A 20,668-nucleotide genomic window follows, 5' to 3' on the forward strand; every position below is an offset into this window, starting at 1 on the left:
CATAGGGGTACATACATTTTTTGAATTAGTGTTTTTGTTTTCTTTGGATAGGATTGCATTTTTTGAGAAATCTCCATACTGTTTTCTATAGTGTTGTACCAATTTATTTTCCCACCAGTAAATGCACAATGGCTCTGTTTTCTCCACATCCTTGCCCACACTTGTTATTTATTATCTTTTTGAGACTAGTCATTCTGACAGGTGTAAGATTATGGTTTTGATTTTCATTAAATTTCATTATGGTTTTGATTTGTATTTCCTTGCTGATTAGTGATATTGAGCATCTTTTCATGTGTCTGTTGGCCATATGTCTTCTCTGGAAAAATGTCTGTACAGGTCCTTTGTATATTTTTTAATTGTGTTATTTTTTTTTAAACTTTTTTTTTTACTGAGTTGTATCAGTTCTTTTATGTGTTTTACATATGAAACCCTCATCAAGTATATCACTTGGAAATATTTTCTTCCATTCAGTAAGTTACCTTTTCATTTTGTTGATGGTTTCCTTCCCTGTGCCCAAGTGTTTTTAAATAAAAAGAAGATGTTATCTCCCATATCAAAATCTTAGAATACCTAAAAAAATTAGTCAGTGTTTGTGAATTGCTAGCTTTTGAAATGAACATAGAGCATTGATAGATCTTAATTATTAACAATGTAACTTTTTCTCATTAAATAAACATTATGAAAACTGGATAGCTACATGAGAAAGAATGAAATTGGGCCCTTATATCATATATAAAGCTTAACTTCAAATGCATCAAACCCTCTAAATCTAAGAACAAAAATTTAAAAACCCTTAGGAGAAGAGAGGGAAGAATCTTCATGACCTTGTGTTTGGCAATGGTTTCTTCAGAAGCAGAGGAAACGAAAAAAAAAAAAAATAGATGAATTAGATTTTATTAAAATGAAAAACTTGTGTGTCAAAGGACTATCATGACAGAGGAAGACAAGCCACAGAATGAGAGAAAATATTTGCAGATCACATGTGTGATAAGGGTTTAATATCCGGAATTTACAAAGAACTTCTACAACTCAACAACAAAAAGATGGTTAAAAAATGGGCAAAGACCTTGAATGGATATTTCTCCAAAGAAGATATGCAAATGGAAAATAAAACACGTGAAAAAGAAGCTCATCATCATTAGTCACGAGGGAAATCCAAGTCAAAAGCCCATTGAGATTCCATTTCACACCTACTAGGACAGCTGTAATCAAAAGACATCATTTTCTGGAACCCTTGTACATTGCTGTTGGGAATATAAAACAGTGCACCACTATAAAAAAACCATTTGGTAGTTCCCCAAAAATTTAAATGTAGAATTTCATATAGTCCGATATTTAACTCCTGAGTATGTACCCCAAAGATTTGAAAAGGTACGTACTCAAGCAGATACTTGTGTGCTAATGTTCACACAACGTTATTCGTAGTAGCCTAAAGGTAGAAACAACCAAAGTGTCCGACGATGAATGGGTGAACAAAATGTGGTCTGTCCATACGATGGAATATTACTTTGCTGTGAAAGGAATGAAGTTTCTGACACATGCTACAACACAGATGAACCCTGAAACCATCATGATAAATGAGAAAAGCCAGTCACAAAAAAGGACAAATACTGTATGATTCCACTTTACCCAATCTGAAGTAGTCCAGACACAGAGTGGTTTAGAGGTTGAGACTTAAGTGAAAGGGGAATGGAGACTTACTACTACTCCATAGTCTAGGGATGATGAAAAAGTTTTAGAAATAGTAACAGTTGTACAACCCTGTGAATGCAATTAATGCCATTGAATGGTACATTGAAAAATGATTAAAGTGGCAACTTTAATATTACATATATTTTAGCACAATTAAAAAATTACAAAAAATAGTACCTTCTTCCTTGTCTTTCTTATCACAATAAATTTAAACTATTTTTTCAGAATATATTCGCTCTTAGCAGTTGTTAATTTTGAGAATGTTACAGAAAGAGCAGCAGTTGTTAATTTTGAGAATGTTACAGAAAGAGCTCTTCACTGGTTATCTTGGCAAGGGACTTTAAAATCCTAGGGAAGCCATCCTGATACTCTTTTAGCAGCTGTAGTCTTGACTAAATTGTCCAATTTGTTTCTTTTAATGTTTTTGTATATTTTATATCAGCTTCTGAAAAGTATATCAGATCCATTATTATCATTGAGCGCTATACATCTGTCATATCTATAAATAGTCTGCAAAACAAACAGTGAATACAAAAACTGAAATTTAACAATCCAGCTTTGGCTAACTGTATTGTAATTAGAATAATGGTAATGTCTGTGACATGCACATAGCGATCACAGAGAATAATTATTGGTAATTACCTTCAGGAAAAGTACTTGGCAACAGATATAAAAGAATATAGAAAAGAACCTAGATTTAAAGGCACATTATTAATATTTTCTCTCTTTTTTCCTTTGTTTTTTCATTAGTTTTCTAAGCACAGTTCTTAGCCTGTGCTATTTAATGACTAAAGTGAAGAAAACATAGGAAATTGGTCATTACTGATTCATTATGTTTTATACCACTAAATTAAAAGATTTTAGAAAAAACGAGGATGGGTATAATATTTGGAGTTAAAAGACTAACCCTGGATTTCCTGCTTAATAATTTAACATAATAACATAGGTGAGTTATTTAACTTCTCCGTGCCTTTGTTTCTTTATGTGTTTTCATTGACCTATTTAAGAGGATGATCATGTAGATCAATTTTATGACATACTATATTTGAAAATGTTTCATAAACCATGACATGATACAAATAGTAGCTTTTATTCTAGAATTTCCTATAAGAATGCTTCAAGAAATAGCTTTTGTTAGAAACTAGCCATTAACTTCATAACATGCTGAGACAGGTCATATGTATCATTGCTGTTTAGTAGTGCTTTATAATGTGTTATCCATTTCTGCATCTCTGAAGGATCTTGGAGTGACATGGTTCATCAGATTTGACACTGGGGCAGGCATGATTCAGTGGTTCAAGTAAGGAAGTCAGACTACTGGGTGATAAATTCCATAGTTACCAGGGATCTTGGGCCTCTGCTGCTTATTTATTAAGCATATAATCTTCTACTAGAGCAATAGTCTAGAAGAGCTGGAAAGAGAACTTATTGTCTTAGTACTCAGGTAACTTACAACTAAATCTATAAACCCTGGCAATAATTCACAGACCTAAACAACATTTCCCCTAAGCCATGATGACGAAGACTTTTGACTTTCCCGGATACTTAACCTGTTACCTCACCTCTTTTAATTCTGTTATGTCTTCGTTATTTTGTTTTCATTCCTGTTCATTTGTTCATCCCTTTCTGCAGGTCTGTACCATGCCCAGAAATATGTGTGAGGCCAGAGCAGAATAGAAAATAACCTGTGTGTTATTTTAATGACTCTTTCTTCTATAAATGTCATGTTCCAAAGTACCATTTGTATTCTTTAATCATTCCATGAAAATGCTCATGGCTCAAATCCATTTTATATATTGTTAATTACGAAGTGTATACCCCCAGTCCCTGGATTTCCACATGTCTGATTGCTTGTTTGTCATATCCATTTAGATAACCATCTGGCACCTCCAGTTCGACATGCCCCCAATTCAGACTCCTACTTTAAACCATTTCCTCCTTTGGGATTACCAGTTTCCGTGAAGAGCACCATTCATTGGTCCCCCATTTGTCCAGCCAGAAATCTAGACGACATCTGTGATTCTCTTTCTTCACTTACGTTGGTACACACTTGATAGGTATCAAACTGAAAGAGTATAGTATTTTCAGAAAGATTATTTAAGATGTTAGTTCACTCTCCTTAGGAATGTTAGCAAAAGATTTCCAACTATGAAGTCTGTTTTATTAGTCTCTTCTTTTCTGAATTATTCCTTCATATCTTATCTAAAAAAGCTTTGCCCAAGCCAGAGTCACAAAGATTTCTTCCTATGTTTTCTTCTAAAAGTTTTAGAGATTCAGGTGTGTTTTCTTTTGTTTTGTTTTAAGATCATTTATTTATTTATTTGACAGAGAAGGAGAGATCACAAGTACGCAGTGAGGCAGAGAGAGAAGGGGAAGCAGGTTTCCTGCTGAGCAGAGAGCCTGATGCGGGGCTTGATCCCAGGACCCTGGACCTGAGCAAAGGCAAAGGCTTAACCCACTAAGCCACCCAGGCACCCAGAGATTTAGGTTTTATATTTCGGTGTGTGATCTTCTCGGAGTTGATTTTTATAGAGGTATCACAGTTCTTCCCTCTCTCCTTCACTTCTTGCCTCCCTTCCTCCCTGGGTATCGATTATTCCAGCACCCAGAATAATTGTTGAAAAGATTGTCTTTTCTCCACTGCATTGTCTTTGCACCTTTGTCAGAAATCAGTTGTACATATAGATACAAGTTTTTGAATTCTGTTCTGATCTGATGATCTATTTATCTGTTATTATGCCAGGACCATGCTGTTTCAGTTATTGTAGCTTGAAACCAAGTAGCGTTAGCTCTAAATTTTTCTCAACACTGTCTTGGTTATCTAGGTTCTTTGCACTTCCGTATTAATTTTAGAGTCACTCTGTCATTTTCTACAGAAAAGCCTGCAGGTATTTTGGTTGGGAAGTATATAGATCATTTGGGGGAATTTGACATCTTATCACTATTTGACAGTTGATATCTTCCAGTCCTTGAACAGGTTCTATTTATGTCTACATTTATTTAGGTATTATTTATGATTTCTCTCAAAAATATTTTCTCACACATGTTTCATCAGATTTATCTGTAGATATTTCTTATTGTTGATGCTGTTAAAAATGATTTTTTAAATTTCAGTTATATTTTGTTGCTAATATATAGAAATAAAATTGATTTAGTTTATTAAGCTTGTATCTGCAACTTTCTATACTTTATAGTTCTAGTAGTTTTTTTTTGGTAGATTCCATTGAATTTTCTTTATAGTCAATCATTATATCTAAGTAAACATAGCTTCCTTCTTTATTTCCAGCCTGAATGCCATTTATTTAAATTTAATTCATTTCTTTTTTGACCTCATTGCACTTGTTAGGAACTATGGTGCAGTGTTGAAGAAAACTGATGAAAATGAACAGCCTTGTCTTGTTTCTGATCTTTGGGAGAAAGCATTTAGTCTTACCAAGCTGTTGATTTCCTTGTAGATGCCCTTTGTGTATTTTTCCTGGTTTGCTAAGAGTTTTTATCAGGAATGGATGTCAAATTTGTGTGTGTGTGTCTATTTTCTTCTTCTTTGGTTTATTGAATGTAGTGAATTACACTAGTTTTAAATGTTAAACCTGCTCTGCATTTCTGGAATAAGTCATACTTATTCATGATGTGTATTAGCCTTACAGTATGTTCTTGTAATAGACTTTTTTTTTTTTTTAAGATTTTATTTATGTATTTGACAGCCAGAGATCGCAAGTAGGCAGAGAGAGAGGAGGAAGCAGGCTCCCTGCTGAGCAGAGAGCCCGATGTGATGACCTGAACTGAAAGCAGAGGCTTTAACCCACTGAGCCACCCAGGTGCCCTGTAATTGATTTGTTAAATGAGAAATACTGCTCTGTAGCTTTCTTTTTTGTCTTTGTCTTGTTTTGGTATTGTTACGGTGCTGGCCTCAGAATGGGTTGTGAAGTATTCCCTCCTTCTCCGTTTTTTTTTTTTTTTTTTTTTTTTTTTTTATAAAAGTTTGTGCAGAATTGATAATTGTTTCTTCCTTAAATGTGTGATAGAATTTGCCAACATAACCATCTGGGCCTGGAGTTTTCTTTTGGGAAGGTTTTTTAAGTATAATTTCCATTTCTTTTCAGATGATTGTTCAGATTATCTGTTTCTTGAGAGTATTGGTAATTTCTTTGAGAGTATTTGTCCATTTCATATAGTTTTTCTAATTTGTTGGCATAAAGTTGTTCATAATATGCTCTTATTGTCCTTTTAATATCTGTAGATTTGGTTTCATTGGTTTTTGCCTTAATGTTAATTATTTGCTTTCTTTTACCTAGTTTGTGTTTAATTTGCTTTCCTTTTTCTAGCTTCTAAGGTAGAAGCTGAAGTCATTGATAGGAAACCTTTTTCTTTTTTCTAAAAAGGTTTCATGTTGTTAATTTACCCTTAAGTACTGCCTTAGGGCTACGTTTCTGGCATCTTATGTTTTCATTTTTATGTGGGTTTATAGTTATTTATCAAATTGGGAGATTTTTTTTTTAAGCCCTTATCCCTTCAAAGAATATATACACATAGGTGTAGCATCAACTAATTCAGATTCTTTTGAAAATTTGACCTGAAGCCAATTAGAGTTTAATTCATATGAAAGAACAGGCCCGCTAAGAATATTTATGTTATATTCAAACATAACTGTAGACAAATGTTTAACCTAATTAAAATAAAACTCTACTATTTTAGCTTAACATTAGTTGCAACTAGAGTGTTAATGAAAAAATTATTTTTCATAATGGCCCTTTCCATGAAATTACTTGAATATTTATTACTTTAAATGACTGGGGTTTTTCTGTAATGGATAATCTAGGCTTATTTTATAATAGTTTAAAATTTTAATTTCCCCTGCTTGTTCAACTTAATAAAATACAGAAAATTTGGAAATTGTATTTGCGGATTCTGTTGAACAGATGATTCTATTGAACAGATGAGATTTTCTCCTGGAAAAAGTAATAGCCAAGTAGTCTTCTATTTTATTTTTCAAATTTCCAAGGTATATAAGTGTCTAGTACATAAATATTTTCTTAATATTCATGGAATGAATTTCTGCAGTCATGTACAAGCTTGTAATAATTTTAAATTACAGATCCATGGATTTGATATGATTCCATCAGCATACCATATTTTTGTAAAGTAAAACTTAATACTGAAATAAATGAAGAGTGGAATAATGGAATAATTGAACTTGGAAATGCACCCATACAGTTACTGAAGAAGTTTTTAGCTCTGTGACTGATCAAGTGGCTTTTATCCCATAACAAATTGAATAGAAATATTTCCTATCCCATAACATTATTATAAAATTTTTAAAATTAAGAAACCTATTGGGTACTTAGTGAAAGCAAGGAAAAAAGTGTTCTCTATCATGCAACATACATTTGCTTATAAAACTCAAAATTAGTGTATTAATACATTGTAATTAGAATATTTGTATTTTATCTTACACAGCACTATAGGCAAGCTAATATTAGTGGAGAAGAATTAATGTATACCTCACATTAGATATATCCAGTTGAAATATTAAAACAAAAATAGTTTATATAAATCACACTATTGCAAAAAAAATAATAAAATTAAAACCCTTATCTCTTCAAATAATTTTTCAGTCATGTCTCTCCAGAGATTCCAATTGTCCATATAATAGACCACTTAGTTCGCTGATACTTTTTTTTCTTTGTTTTTTTCCCCCCCTCTCTGTTTCATCTTGAATAATTTCTGTTGCAGTGCCTTCAAAGTTACTAATCTTTTCTTATGTATTGTCCGATCTGCTGTTAACCCTTCCACTGTATTTGTTTGTATCTCATACAGTAGTTTTCATCTTTTGAAGTTCAGTTTGGATCTTTTTATATCTTCCTTGTCTCTGCTTACCTGTTTGAACATAGGTAACACAGTTACAGTAACTTATAATGTTCTTCTCTGGTGATTCTACCATTTGTGTCAATTCTGGATCAGGTTGGACTGGTTCCTTGTTTTCGTCATTGTGAGTTGTTTATTTCCTGCCTCTTTGCATGCCTGGTAATCTTGGACTAGATGTCAGACATTGTCAGTTTTATCTTGTTTGAGTGCCAGATATTTTTGTTTTCCTAGAAATCTTGAAGTTTTTTTCAGGGATACAGTTAAGTAACTTGGAAACTCTTAGACCTTTACCTGTCTTAATTTTATGATTTATTAGGGGCATCTGATACATTGCTCAGTCTAAGGCTAATTATCTTCTGCATATTCTACTCTGATTGCCCTTGAAGTATGAATTTTCTTGTCTGGTTCATGGGAAGAGGCATTATTACCAGTAGGGTCTTTGTGAGCCCTAGGCAGTGTCCCCTGCAGACCTTTCATGTGGTTCTTTTCCCAGTCTCAGGCAGATTCCCACACGTGTGTGCTGCTCAGTACCCCACTGGATACTCAAGGAAATCCTTTACGGATATCTGATTTCTCTTTCTGTGCAGGTCTCTTTTCTTTGGTATCCTGTCTGGGAATCCTAGCTGCCTTGGACTTTCTGAGCTGTGCCTTATTTTTTCCTCCCTGTGCTTCTGCCTGGAAACTTTCTGGGGGTAGTCCTAGAACACCCCTTGTTTATTTTCCATATCTCAGAGATCACTGTCCTTTATTACCTAATGCTCAGTGTCATAAAACCATCATTTCATGTATATTGTTCAGGTTTTTCTTTCTTTGTTTGACTTTTTGTTTTTTTTGTTTTTGTTTTGTTTTTTGGCTATTTTAGGTTACAGGGTAAACTATTACTTCATCCTGGTTTAAAACCCAAGTCTTTTTCTAAGTCTATTTCTTTTATTTTATTTGTTTTTTTTCCCTATTTATTATTATGCATTCTTAAAATATCCTCCCCTTGTTGCCTTATGTCTTTTGTTTCATATTCTTTCTCTACTTGTTTAAAAATTGATATATATATTTTCATCTTTTCTAACAATTGCCCTTGAATTTTAACTTATGCCCTGATTATTTATATTTTTCTAATGACATTTAGAATTAATCATTACTGGATCTTCCTTTTGAGCAAGATGAGAACTCTAGCATACTTATATTGCTCCATTGCCTAACCTCATCATAACCTTGTGGTTCAAAGTGTTAATTTCTTTGTTTACTATTGCTTCTTGTATGACCCATTTTGTGCTCCTAGTTTTTAAAAACTATTATTATTCACAGACTGCCTCTTTTGTAGTTTTTTAAAAGTTGGTCACCATACCCCTTCACCTCACTGCTACCTAGACGACCTTACTTCCTAAGTAAGAGTGAAAGTGAAGATCCTTATTTAGGAGATCTTTCTACCTGTAAGTTCATTTACTGAGTCACTGGACTTTATTTCTATTTTTCAGTCTCAGATCCTGTCCAGTATTTTTTCTTTGACCTGGGTCTTGTATTCTCTGCTCTTTGAACTCCTGAAGTTTTTCTTTTTTGGTATTCCCATTGTGATTATACCATGTGTTAAACCTTCAGGTTCCTTTCTTATTGCCAAAAAACCCTTCTATTTCACTCTGCTGTTCCTCATTGCCATAGCCCCTTCTAGCAGACACTCCAGCTTTCTTCTTCCTATCATGATAAAGTCTTTTGAAGAAATGTTTATATTTGTTGTTTTTTCTTATTTGCCTTCTGTTCACCCCATTTATTTATTTATTTAGAAAGATTTTAGTTACTAAATTTGACAGAGAGATAAAGACAATATAAGCAGGCAGAGCAGCAGACAGAGGGAGAGGGAGAAGCAGACTCCCCATGGAGCAAGAAGCCCAATGCACGTAATTAACTGAGCTAAAGGCAGCTGCTTAACTGACTGAGCCACCCAGGCACCCCTGTTCACTTCTTTTAATGCATTGCCTTCTGGGCTCTGCTTTCTCCCACTCCACTAAAAGTAACTTTTTACGTGGCCCAGCAACTGTCCTATAGACTGATCCAAAAAAGAACAGTGTGTTAGTTAGTTATTTCTGTATAACAAACCACTCTAAAATTTAGTGACTTAAAAGAATGTATTATTTCTTCAAAATCTACGGGTTGACTGAGAGGTTCTGCTGGTCTTGTCTGGACTTAACTCATGTGTCCAAGTGAGCTGGCAGGTTGTCTGGACACTGGCTAATCTAGCACGGCCCCAGTTGGGAAAATTCAGCCCTACTTTCGGTCTCTCACCATTTATCAGGCTATATACCATGCTTATTTCCATGGCAGTAACAAGGTCCCATAAAAAGAAGTGAAGCGCATAAGTCCTCTTGAGGATCAGGCTTGAAACTGGCACGATGTTACTTTTTACCACATTCGGTTAGATAAAACAAGTACAGTACCAGTCTGCTTTAAAAGGGATGGGAGGGACGCCTGGGTGGCTCAGTTGGTTAAGCCACTGCCTTCGGTTCAGGTCATGATCCCAGCGTCCTGGGATCGAGTCCCACATCGGGCTCCTTGCTCAGCAGGGAGCCTGCTTCTCCCTCTGCCTCTGCCTGCCATTCTGTCTGCCTGCGCTTGCTCTCTCTCCCTCTCTCTCTCTGACAAATAAATAAAATCTTTAAAAAAAAAAAAAGGGATGGGAAATGGTTTCATATTCTTCTTCACTTAGCTTCTTAAATGTTCATATTCCTAGGAATTCTTATCTTTTCCACTTTTGCCTCACATACCTCCTCTCTTGTTAACAGCAGCTGGCCAACTAGGCTAGTCTCTGGCCTGCATTTATATGGCCTACCAGTTAAAAATTTTTTATACATTTTTGAAGGGCTTAAACAATCATTATCAACAACAAAACAGGAGCAGGCAACAAAGGTTATATATTATCTGTCCCTTTGTAGAAAAAATTGCCCTTCCACTCCCACCCCTGATGTAAATCAGTATTTCATTACTAATTTTGCTTGGGTTTTAAACTTATATCCCACCTCCCCACATACAGGATATTTGTCTCCTGGTTATTTGTAGGTATCTGAAACTCAGTAGGTACAAAATTGAGCTTATGATCTCTTCATTGTGATTCCTTATTTCATCTGTATTTTACATAATCTGGCCTGTGCCAGAAACTTCACAGTCTGGCCAGATTCCTGTCCTGTTGTTTTTACCTTCTTAGTAACTCCAAAATCTGTTCCTTCATTTCTTCTTCCCTTTGGTTAATTTGGGCCTTCCGTTCTCTCCCTCAGTTTAGTATCACCCTTACTGCCTCACCCTTCGCAGTGCTGTTTTATGGTCTAATCATCTCTTGCACGTACTCTTTATTCAATGTATTGGGCTTGTAGAAGGCCATTTTGGTTTGGCTATGTGCTGTAGGCCAAAGCCAGAATATAGGGGAACAAGAAGCAAGTAGGTGAGGAGGAAAGAAGCAAGAGTAAATTTAAACTCTTTTAAGAGAAAAGAGAAACGGGGTTTAGGTATTTGGTTATTTTTAGAAAGTACATTCTTGGTTTGTCTCCCTCTCTTGATTTCTTTCCTGTTTGCCCTCCCTTGCCCTGTGGTCCTCCGCTCTATTCCTTATGTTCCACATATGCGTGAAACCATATGGTAACTGTCTTTCTCTGCTTGACTTCACTCAGCATAATCTCCCTCCAGTTCCATCCATGTTAATGCACACGAGAGACTCTGGACTCCGGGGCCAGTAAACTGAGGGTTATAGAAGGGAAGGGGGTAGGGGGATAGGGTGACCAGATGATGGGTATTAAGGAGGACATGTGTTGGAATGGGCACTGAGTGGTACTTGCAACTAATGAATTGTTGGCCACTACAGCAAAAACTTAGGATGGTAACATATGCTGGCTAACTGAACATAATAAAAAAAAAAAAAAGAGAGAGAAAGAAAATACATTCTTACTACAGTCCCCTCAATAGTTGAAATACTATATCTGGATGCTGAGCTATAAGAAAATTAAATATTAAGGAAAACCTTAATATCAAGACTTTTGTGTGTATTTCTGATAATTCACATGAATGAAGTTTTGTAAGGTTTTTTAAATTATATTTCAGTGGATAGTTCATATAAGCAATTGAATATACTACAATTATAGACATCATAGTATTGGAATTAGGAAAATTTAAAAATGTACACGTGTAAATTTTATTGAAACTTGAAATAATGAGTACTTAAGGTAGTTAATGCATTCATTCTATAAACTTTTTTGTTGGACTTGTAAATATTAAGTGTTAGGTATTATTATTTATCTCATAACTATTTGTTGCCCTAAACTGAAAAAGAGTGAAAGATTTTGAAAACGGAATCATTTTTTAAAAAAATGTGATCTAATTCATTTTAAAAAAGAAAAAAATGCCCCCTTTAAAAAAAAGGTTTATTTATTCATTTATCTATGGAGAGAGAGTGAATACGTTCATCAGTGTGAGAGGGTGAGGGAGAATCTCCACTAGACTCCCTGCTGAGCATGGACCCTGACATGTGGCTTGATATTATGATCCCAGAGATCGTTATCTGAACCAAAACCAAGAGCTGGATGTTTACCTGACTGTGCCAACCAGGCACCTACCCCAAAAAGAAAAAATTCAGGTTATTAATTGTGAAATGCTATTCACACTTGAAAATAGGAAGTCAGCCATTTAATAATTGCTCATTGAGCACTCTCTAAGTAAGAATTGTGCAAAGCATTGTAGGGTATTATATAAAGAAACAAGCCAATGAGTATCTCTTCTCAGGCTGCTCGTAGTTTTGCAGAGTCTGCTTTCCTTTAAGGCAACTCAGACTTACCAGCATATTAAACAAGGCCGTTATCAGACTCATTGTCTAATTTTTTTCTCTGATATATCAGTTTTTAAATAGTTGTTTTAAATTCTATGTTTGCCAACTTTTCAGTGCAAATTGATCAGTTTTGGCTTTATACACTTATTCTCTTGGCACTTTTTTTTTTTTTTTTTAAAGATTTTACTTATTTATTTGGCAGACAGAGATCACAAGTAGGCAGAGAGGCAGGTAGAGAGAGAGGGGGAGGCAGGCTCCCTGCTGAGCAAAGAGCCCAATGTGGGACTCCATCCCAAGACCCGGGGATCATGACCTGAGTCGAAGGCAGAGGCTTTAACCCACTGAGCCACCCAGGCACCCCCTCTTGGTACATTTTTTAAATACACTTATTTTAAACTTGTTTTCAGAAGGTAGCTGCACTATTTATTTATTTATTTGGTTTGAAGAATTCCAACTTATTTTATTTAAAAAATTTTTAAATTTACATTTTATTTTTTCTATTTTATTTATATTTTATTTTTCAGTGTTCCAAGATTCATTGTTTTTGCACCACACCGAGTGTCCCATGCAATATGTGCCCTCCTTAATACCTACCATCAGGCTCGCCCATCCCCCCACTCCCCTCCCCTCCAAAACCCTCAGTTGTTTCTCATAGTGCACTCTCTCATGCTTTGTCTCCCCCTCTGATTTACCCCAATTCACTTTTCCTTTCTAATGTCCTCCATGTTATTTCTTATGCCCCACAACAAGTTAAACCATATGATAATTGACTCTCCCTACTTGACTTATTTTGCTCAGCATAATCTCCTCCAGTTCTATTTGTTGATACAAAAGTTGGGTATTCATCTTTTCTGATGGAGGCATAATACTCCATAGTGTATATGGACCACATCTTCTTTATCCATTTGTCTGTTGAAGGGCTTCTTGGCTCCACAGTCACGATTGTGACTGTTGCTGCTATGAACATTGGGGTACAGATGGCCCTTCTTTTCACTACATCTGTATCTTTGGGGTAAACACCCAGTAGTCAGTTGCAGAGTCATAGGGCAGCTCTATCTTAAATTTTTTGAGGAATTTCCAACACTGTTTTCCAAAGTGACTGCTCCAACTTGCATTCATTATTTACTTTTTCATGGTGTAGTACATTCTCCCATTCGCATAGTTGAGTTCTTTACTGATGAGTTTTCCTTATGTGCATTGGAGTTTTCATTTGTAAGTTCAGTTTCAGTGAGAGCTTCATGACGTGTACGTTTTTCTTTCCACTTTCACTACTTACTGCTCCATTCCTGGCAGTTTTATTAATGCTTCCATTGGCTCATCAGTTCAGAACTTGGGTCTTTTTTATACTGGAATGTCAGTTTTCCCAAGGATATAACACATCTGTTTGCTCAAATATGTAGCAGTTTATCCTAGTCTCAGTCTTGCAGCTGTTTCTGCTTCCTTTTGCTAGTCTAGGAAACTTAATTTCACACCCCGAGTTCCACCATGAGTGAGTGCTTTGAATCCCATTATGTTGGAGGAAGTAAACTTCTGGATGTATTTATTTATTTACAAAAAATAGAAGCTCCTGCTTTTAACACTGAGTTTCTTTGTATTTCTTACCTACTACAATTTTTATTTTGTTTTCAAGTGTGGAATATCTTTTAAATAATTATTTCATCCTTTGTTGTTGGTATGTGCTCTGGGGGACAGGGTGATCTTGTATGAAGTTAAAAGATCATCTTGACAATAGCCATTGTATAACAACTATTTTTGCGGGGGTCGGGGGAGGATGACGACAGAGAGAGTGGGAGAGAAACAATTCTAAGCAGGCTCCACACCCAGTGTAGAGCCTAATGGAGGGCGCTCAGCCTCACAATCCTGGATTACAGCCTGAGCCAAAAGCAAGAGTTGGACACTTAACCAACTGAGCCAGCAGGCACCCCATGACTATGACAATTTTTTAAAGGTTTTTCTATGTTCCCCCTAAAATCATCCTGAATTACAGAGTGGTAACAAGCTTACAAGTCCCACACCATCCAGAAATACTGTAGTAAACCAAGATGCCCTAAGTTCCTATCTTCTTTGATTTTTATTGAAGATAGGACAACCTGAGAGCAGATCAGGAGACAGGGAAGGAGAAGTCATACATATATAGCATTAACAAATTGCAGAGTTATCCAGAAAGAACTCAAATTTGAGAAAGTTTTATTAGAACTTCTGCTTCATGGTGGAAGATTGAACTATAACTTCACTACTGTGGTCAACCATCTTCCTAGAGACCACAGTGAAATGGAAGTACAGAAAAATGTAGAAAGCAGTTAACTCAATAGAGTAAGGAGATTTGGAGGTAAGTGGGAGATCATAATGGGCAAGATTATTTAAACAAATTTGCTTAAACAAATTAGTGTAATGCACTGTAGCTGGGAGTGTGTGAGTAGACCTGAGAAAGGCGCAACCTAGAATATAGTAAAAGAGCACTATAAAAGGGTGACTGATGAAATTCCAGAATGATTCAGAGTTCATAAACAATAGGTAAACATAATTGAATAAATAAGTGAGGAGTAGAGTTAATGGTAGGTATTTATTGAAAGTCATTATAGGAAACAAGTGCTCCACTTGAAATTCTTTTTTTTTTTTTTTTAAAGATTTTTATTTATTTATTTGACACAGAGAGAGAGAGCACAAGGAGGGGGAAAGGCTGAGAGAGAAGGAGAAGCAGGCTCCCTGCAGAGAAGAGGAAGCCCCATGTGGGACTTGATCCCAGGACTCTGGGACCATGACCTGAGCCAAAGGCAGTGGCTTAACCAGCTGAGCCACCCAGGTGCCCCTCCACTTGAAATTCTTATGCACCAACTCATCCTGGAATTTTCAGATAGACAAAACTCTGTAGCACTTCTTTTTAAAAAGTTGAGTGATTTCATTGAAGAGGAAGTTAAAATTTTCCATGTGAATATTAGTACCCCAGAATAAAGCCTCCCTTTATTCTAAAATTCAAGCAGATCCAGTTTCACAACAAATACCCTGTTCCTGACTCTAAGGCGAAACCTGGCAGTTGGCCTACCTTTCCTCAACTTTGCCTCCACAGAAGGCATCCAGTCAGAATTCCCACTCAGGAGAGAGACCTAGTGATGTTCACTAGACCTAGTCTGTTCAGTGGAAGAGTATCCCCTGTTCTGTAGAGGAAACCCCCACTAACTACCCAGAATTTTAGTCTTAACACAGATAAATAAACAGTGGTTGGTTGATGCAGTGGGATATCAAATAGCAGCACATATATACAACAACATGGTTGACTCTCACAGAGCATTGAGATACAGAAGATAGCCACAAGAGAATATATAACATTTATTAAATACACCAGTAGACAAAGTTAAACAGTAGTGGTTGGGAGAGGGTATCAGATGATAACCATATAAAAAAGTGATTACATTTTTTTTAACCGAAAATTAAGATAATGGTTATTTTTGGGGATCTGGGAATAATAATTGAGAAAGGGTACATGAAAGGTTTTTGGGCACTAGCATTCTTCTGAGTAGAGATTATACAAATATTCTGTATAATGAATTTTATATGCTTTTCCACGTGTATGTTAAATTTCACAGTGAAAAATATTTAAAGTCAAAAGGGGATCCTGGAAGAGACTGAAGCAATTCCATAAACAAGCATACCTAGTTTTTTTTTTTTTTTAAAGATTTTATTTAATTTGACAGACAGAGATAACAAGTAGGCAGAGAAGCAGTCAGAGGAGGAATCAGGCTCCCTGCCGAGCAGAGAGCCTGATGCGGGACTCGATCCCAGGACCCTGAGATCATGACCTGAGCCGAAGGCAGAGGCTTAACCCACTGAGCCACCCAGGCGCCCAAGCATACCTAGTTTTTTAGAGAACTCTAAGATGATGATGTATTCATAAAATAGGAATACAGTACTATGAAAAAAGAAACAGAGAACAGAGAAGAGCTCACAGGTGAAAAGTGGCATTGCTTACAGTAAAACCACAGTGAAAGGACTAAAATAAAAACATTAAAAAAAAATCACAGGGGTGCCTGGGTGGCTCAGTGCATTAAGCCTCTGCCTTCGGCTCAGGTCGTGGTCTCAGGGTGCTGGGATCGAGCCCCGCATTGGGCTCTCTGCTCAGTGAAAAGCCTGCTCCCTCCCACCCCGCCTGTCTCTCTGTGTACTTGTGATCTCTCTCTCTGTCAAAAAATAAATAAAATCCTTAAAAATAAATAAATAATTCCAGAATATAGAGGAAGAAGACTAAGAGAGACTAAAATCTGAGAGTAGGGACGCCTGGGTGGCTCAGTTGGTTAAGCAGCTGCCTTCGGCTCAGGTCATGATCCCGGCGTTCTGGGATCGAGTCCCACATCGGGCTCCTTGCTCAGCAGGGAGCCTGCTTCTCCCTCTGCCTCTGCCTGCCATTCTGTCTGCCTGTGCTCGCTCTCTCCCCTTCTCTCTCTCTGATAAATAAATAAAATCTTAAAAAAAAAAAAAGATAAAATCTGAGAGTAAAGAATAATAGAAAATCAATCCAAGAGGTCCAGTTTCCAACTAGTAAGAGTTTCAGAAGAGAGAAACAAGCAGGTGAAGTGAGGAAAATAAATAATGGAAGAGAATTTTCTCAGAGTTGAAAGATGCAGATCTATTATTGGAATAGTGCCCAGCACAATGAATGTAAGAAAACATTTGAACAGTATCAAAATGCAGATGTAGAGCTTAGAAAGGCCAGTTGAGTTTGAGGAAGGGGATTGGAGAAAAGAGGACACGTTGAGCCTTTAAAATAGTATTGCTAATGTCTCTCGCCCATGACACGATGTTACGGGACATTGGGGCAGTACTTTTGAGAACCTCTGTGGGAAGAGGATTTCCAACCTTGAATGTGATACCTTTACAATATAAAATTAGGAAGGGGAGCATAATAAAGGTATAGTTATAATCCACATAGTCCTTTCTGGGAAATTATATAAGAATATGACAGTAAAACAAATGTAAACAAGATGACATGTTGAGGAAACCATGGTACAACTTGGGAAAGCAGGTACAGTACCCCTGAGAGAATAACCAGCTTGGGGAGGAAGGCCTCAAGGGCAATGAAATAAACATAGGAGGGACTCTGTGTACTTGGAAGTGACACACCTGAGGGGCTGGAAAGAAAAATGATGAAGGAAAAACAGGGGAGACCACAGACAGGCAAATAGGAGGACAACTGAAACAAGCACGTTTTTAAGCAGTTGATGAGAAGCCCAAGACAAGACTGGGCAGCTGGTAAGATAAAATGACATCATTTACCAAGTGAGTCAAGACATCATGACATGACCACAACACTGAAGTAACGGTTTTGATGGTGACATTTTGTCATAGTTGTTTTATGCAGCTGTTTTAACATAGTTCCTCGCCAAATAAAAAATTACTGTCTTCTGGTTCTTTAGCAAATAATGGACCCAAAGGCACCCCTCAACATTTCTGCTTTATGTATATTCTCTGTCCCTAAATATAAGGGACGTTCCCTGTCTACTCAATTCCATATTGTTTTAATATTTTACAAATATGTGTTATCTTTTATGATTTCCAGTAACTTTAAAATATTTAAGTCTGTTGGAACTAATTTAGCATCTGAGTGTAACTTAGCCTTTAAACCCATTGTCATATATTACCATCATTATAAAATTCTTAAATGTAAGTATGACAAGTATTAAAAGCTCTTAGAAATCTAATTGTGATCTTCCTCTACAGTCTGAGAGAAAACTGTGTTCTTTTCCTCTGAGTGTCTTCCCTAATACCCAAGCACTTTAAATGTTAGAGACTCAGAAGCCTACATAAGGCAGGGGGCTTTTTCTAGATGGAAAACAAAGGAGATCATTGAGCTCCCAAATCATTCTTGAAAGCCACTTCATATGAGTGGCTATTTTATGTGAACTTGACAGGTCATTTAGTGATAGAGGTCAGAAAAAATGGTTATCTTTGGAAGTTGGAGTATTGATTGGGAGGGCCACATGAGGGAGATTTTGGAATTTTGGAAATGCTCTATATTTTTATTTTGGTGGATTTGTGAGTGTATAGATGTAAGAATTCATTCAAGTGTACACTTAGGTCTAAAGAAAAAAATGTGAGAAATAAGAGCATTTGAGATGCAGGCCATTGAGGATACAAGCGAATTACTAAAGTATTAGAGATCATGTTTAAAGTGAATGGTGGCACTTTCCCCTGTTTATTTCTATAACAGAAGATGATTTAACCACATGAGTTACATGTATTCCAATAATGCATAAATATATACAGTAAAAATTGAAGGGCTACTTTCTTAGAGGTAATCACTGTGCACGGCTGTCTTTTCGGACCTTTTCTATGTTACAATAATATTCTTTAAACATACAAATTTTTAGTAGTATCAAACTGTGGTTTTCTGAAACTTGCCCTCCCTCTATTTAACAGCATATAATAGATGTATTCCCAATAGCAGATGAAAGATTCACCTGATCCTCTTTAATGATTACGTGTTCTCTTACAGTCTGTTTATACTGTAATTTATGTAGCTACATCCCTAGACCTTTGAGGTTATCTGACGTTTTTATTAATGGATACAGGGCTCTGATGACCTTTTTTTTGTTTGTTTGTTTTTTTAACATCTATACTTGTGTATTTGTGCAAGTGTTTGTTAGAGGATAATTCCAGAAGTAGAAAATGTAGTTACATTTTGATAGCAACTACAAAAATTGCCCTCTGTTCCCAGCACCTGTGAACCGTAACTTTATCTACATTGGATGATGTGAGTTTTAAAAAATGTTTGCCAATTAAATAAACAAAAATGGAACCTATTGTTTTAATTTGCTTTCCTCTGGTCACTAATGGAGTTGATCTTTCTTTCTTATTTTAATTATCAATTTGTGTTTCTTTTTTTAAATAATTTGTGTGTGCTCTGAAGCAGTTTTCCTTATTTAGTTATCAGAGTTCTTTGTATAGGGTATTAATCTTTATTTCTGTCATATATACTGCAAATACCCTATTCGATTTCTTGTCTTATAAATTCATTTATGGTAGCTTGTACCAGATGATGCTATAAATCTTTTCTTTTGGGTTTTGCCTAAGAACATTATCTGCTTAGGAAGGGCAGACATCTTCTTTTATTTTTTTCTGGAATACTTACAGTTTTGTGTTTTACTTTTAAATCACTGATCCACCACAAATTTATTTTTGTGAGCTTATGCATGTTCCCCCAAACGGATAGCCAGCTGTTTCATAAACCACCCAGTGGTCCATCGTTTCCTCACTAAAGTCGGAAACCAGTGCTGGTACTCTGTGAATGATTGACAAGTCATAAAAATGTGCTGTTTTTCTTTTTTGGGCAGGGAGGATGTGAGTTTTTAAGCAAAGTTTAAGAATGTAGAATGGGGCTCATGGAAAGGGATAGAAGAATAGTGTTGCCTTGGGGATTGTGCTGTTGCCTTGGATAGGATTAAAAGTATAAATGGGGTAGAATAAGAATACACATAGGGCAGACATATGAAGTAAGAGTTATATAAATAGCAATCAAGTGTATCCATTCAATAGCTTATTATAGTATGCAAAGTTGTACTACAAAGAAATTCTTTGCTTTTTCTCCTTTTAGATTTATTTTACTTTACTGTCTATGGCACAGAAATCATCACTAACCATCCTAGAGAAAAATGGGCTCTTTTTAGTTAACATCAGATTCAAGCGTATCTCATGTTTAGTTAAAGTCATTAATATATGAAAGATAATTGTTTTCACTTTTGGAAAAGTATGATTGTGTGATGGTATACAAACTCTATGGCTGAAGAAAGACTCCTACGTATTTGAAATACCCCGTCCCCAGAAAGGGATTTCTGGAAAGTTGGATATACATGCAGAGGGAAGTGATAAGGGCATATTTTTACTGGACTGAATTTGAAGTATGCTGCAAACAAGGCTGTCAATATAATTTTTAAATTACTGATCAGTAATAGTCATTATACTTGAAAAAGATTATTTCATTGTTTTCTGTCTTCTCTCTTCTCCACCTTCATCCTTTCCTTTTTCTTTTATTACAGATCACACATCAGTTGGTGGGCTGGGAGACAGTTTTTATGAATACCTACTAAAAGCATGGTTGATGTCAGATAAAACAGACCACGAGGCAAGAAAAATGTATGATGATGCTATTGAGGTAATTCTTACCTGTTTAACATTCTTTGAATATACAGTGTGTTTCGTAGTGACCAGTGACCACCTATGTGCATTTGATTCTTTGCCCTCACTGTAGAGTTTTAGTATTTTAATCTAAAAGTCTTGTATTTTCCTTTATTCTGGCTTATTTATTTATTTATTTGTCAGAGA

The 20,668-nt window shown here is 35.9% G+C and overlaps 1 protein-coding gene across 2 annotated transcripts in view; it reads left to right on the forward strand.

The window, feature by feature from the left end:
* The window catches only part of MAN1A2 (mannosidase alpha class 1A member 2), a 202,172-nt gene that overhangs the window by 138,324 nt on the left and 43,180 nt on the right, over window positions 1-20,668 (forward strand). For both annotated transcript variants that reach the window (XM_059375859.1, XM_059375861.1), the window contains exon 9: window positions 20,383-20,498. In XM_059375859.1, the coding sequence (XP_059231842.1) occupies window positions 20,383-20,498 (116 nt within the window). The remainder of the gene's footprint in view (window positions 1-20,382; window positions 20,499-20,668) is intronic.

The sequence above is a fragment of the Mustela nigripes genome, chromosome 14, assembly GCF_022355385.1.
Source record: "Mustela nigripes isolate SB6536 chromosome 14, MUSNIG.SB6536, whole genome shotgun sequence".
Lineage (NCBI taxonomy): Eukaryota > Metazoa > Chordata > Mammalia > Carnivora > Mustelidae > Mustela > Mustela nigripes.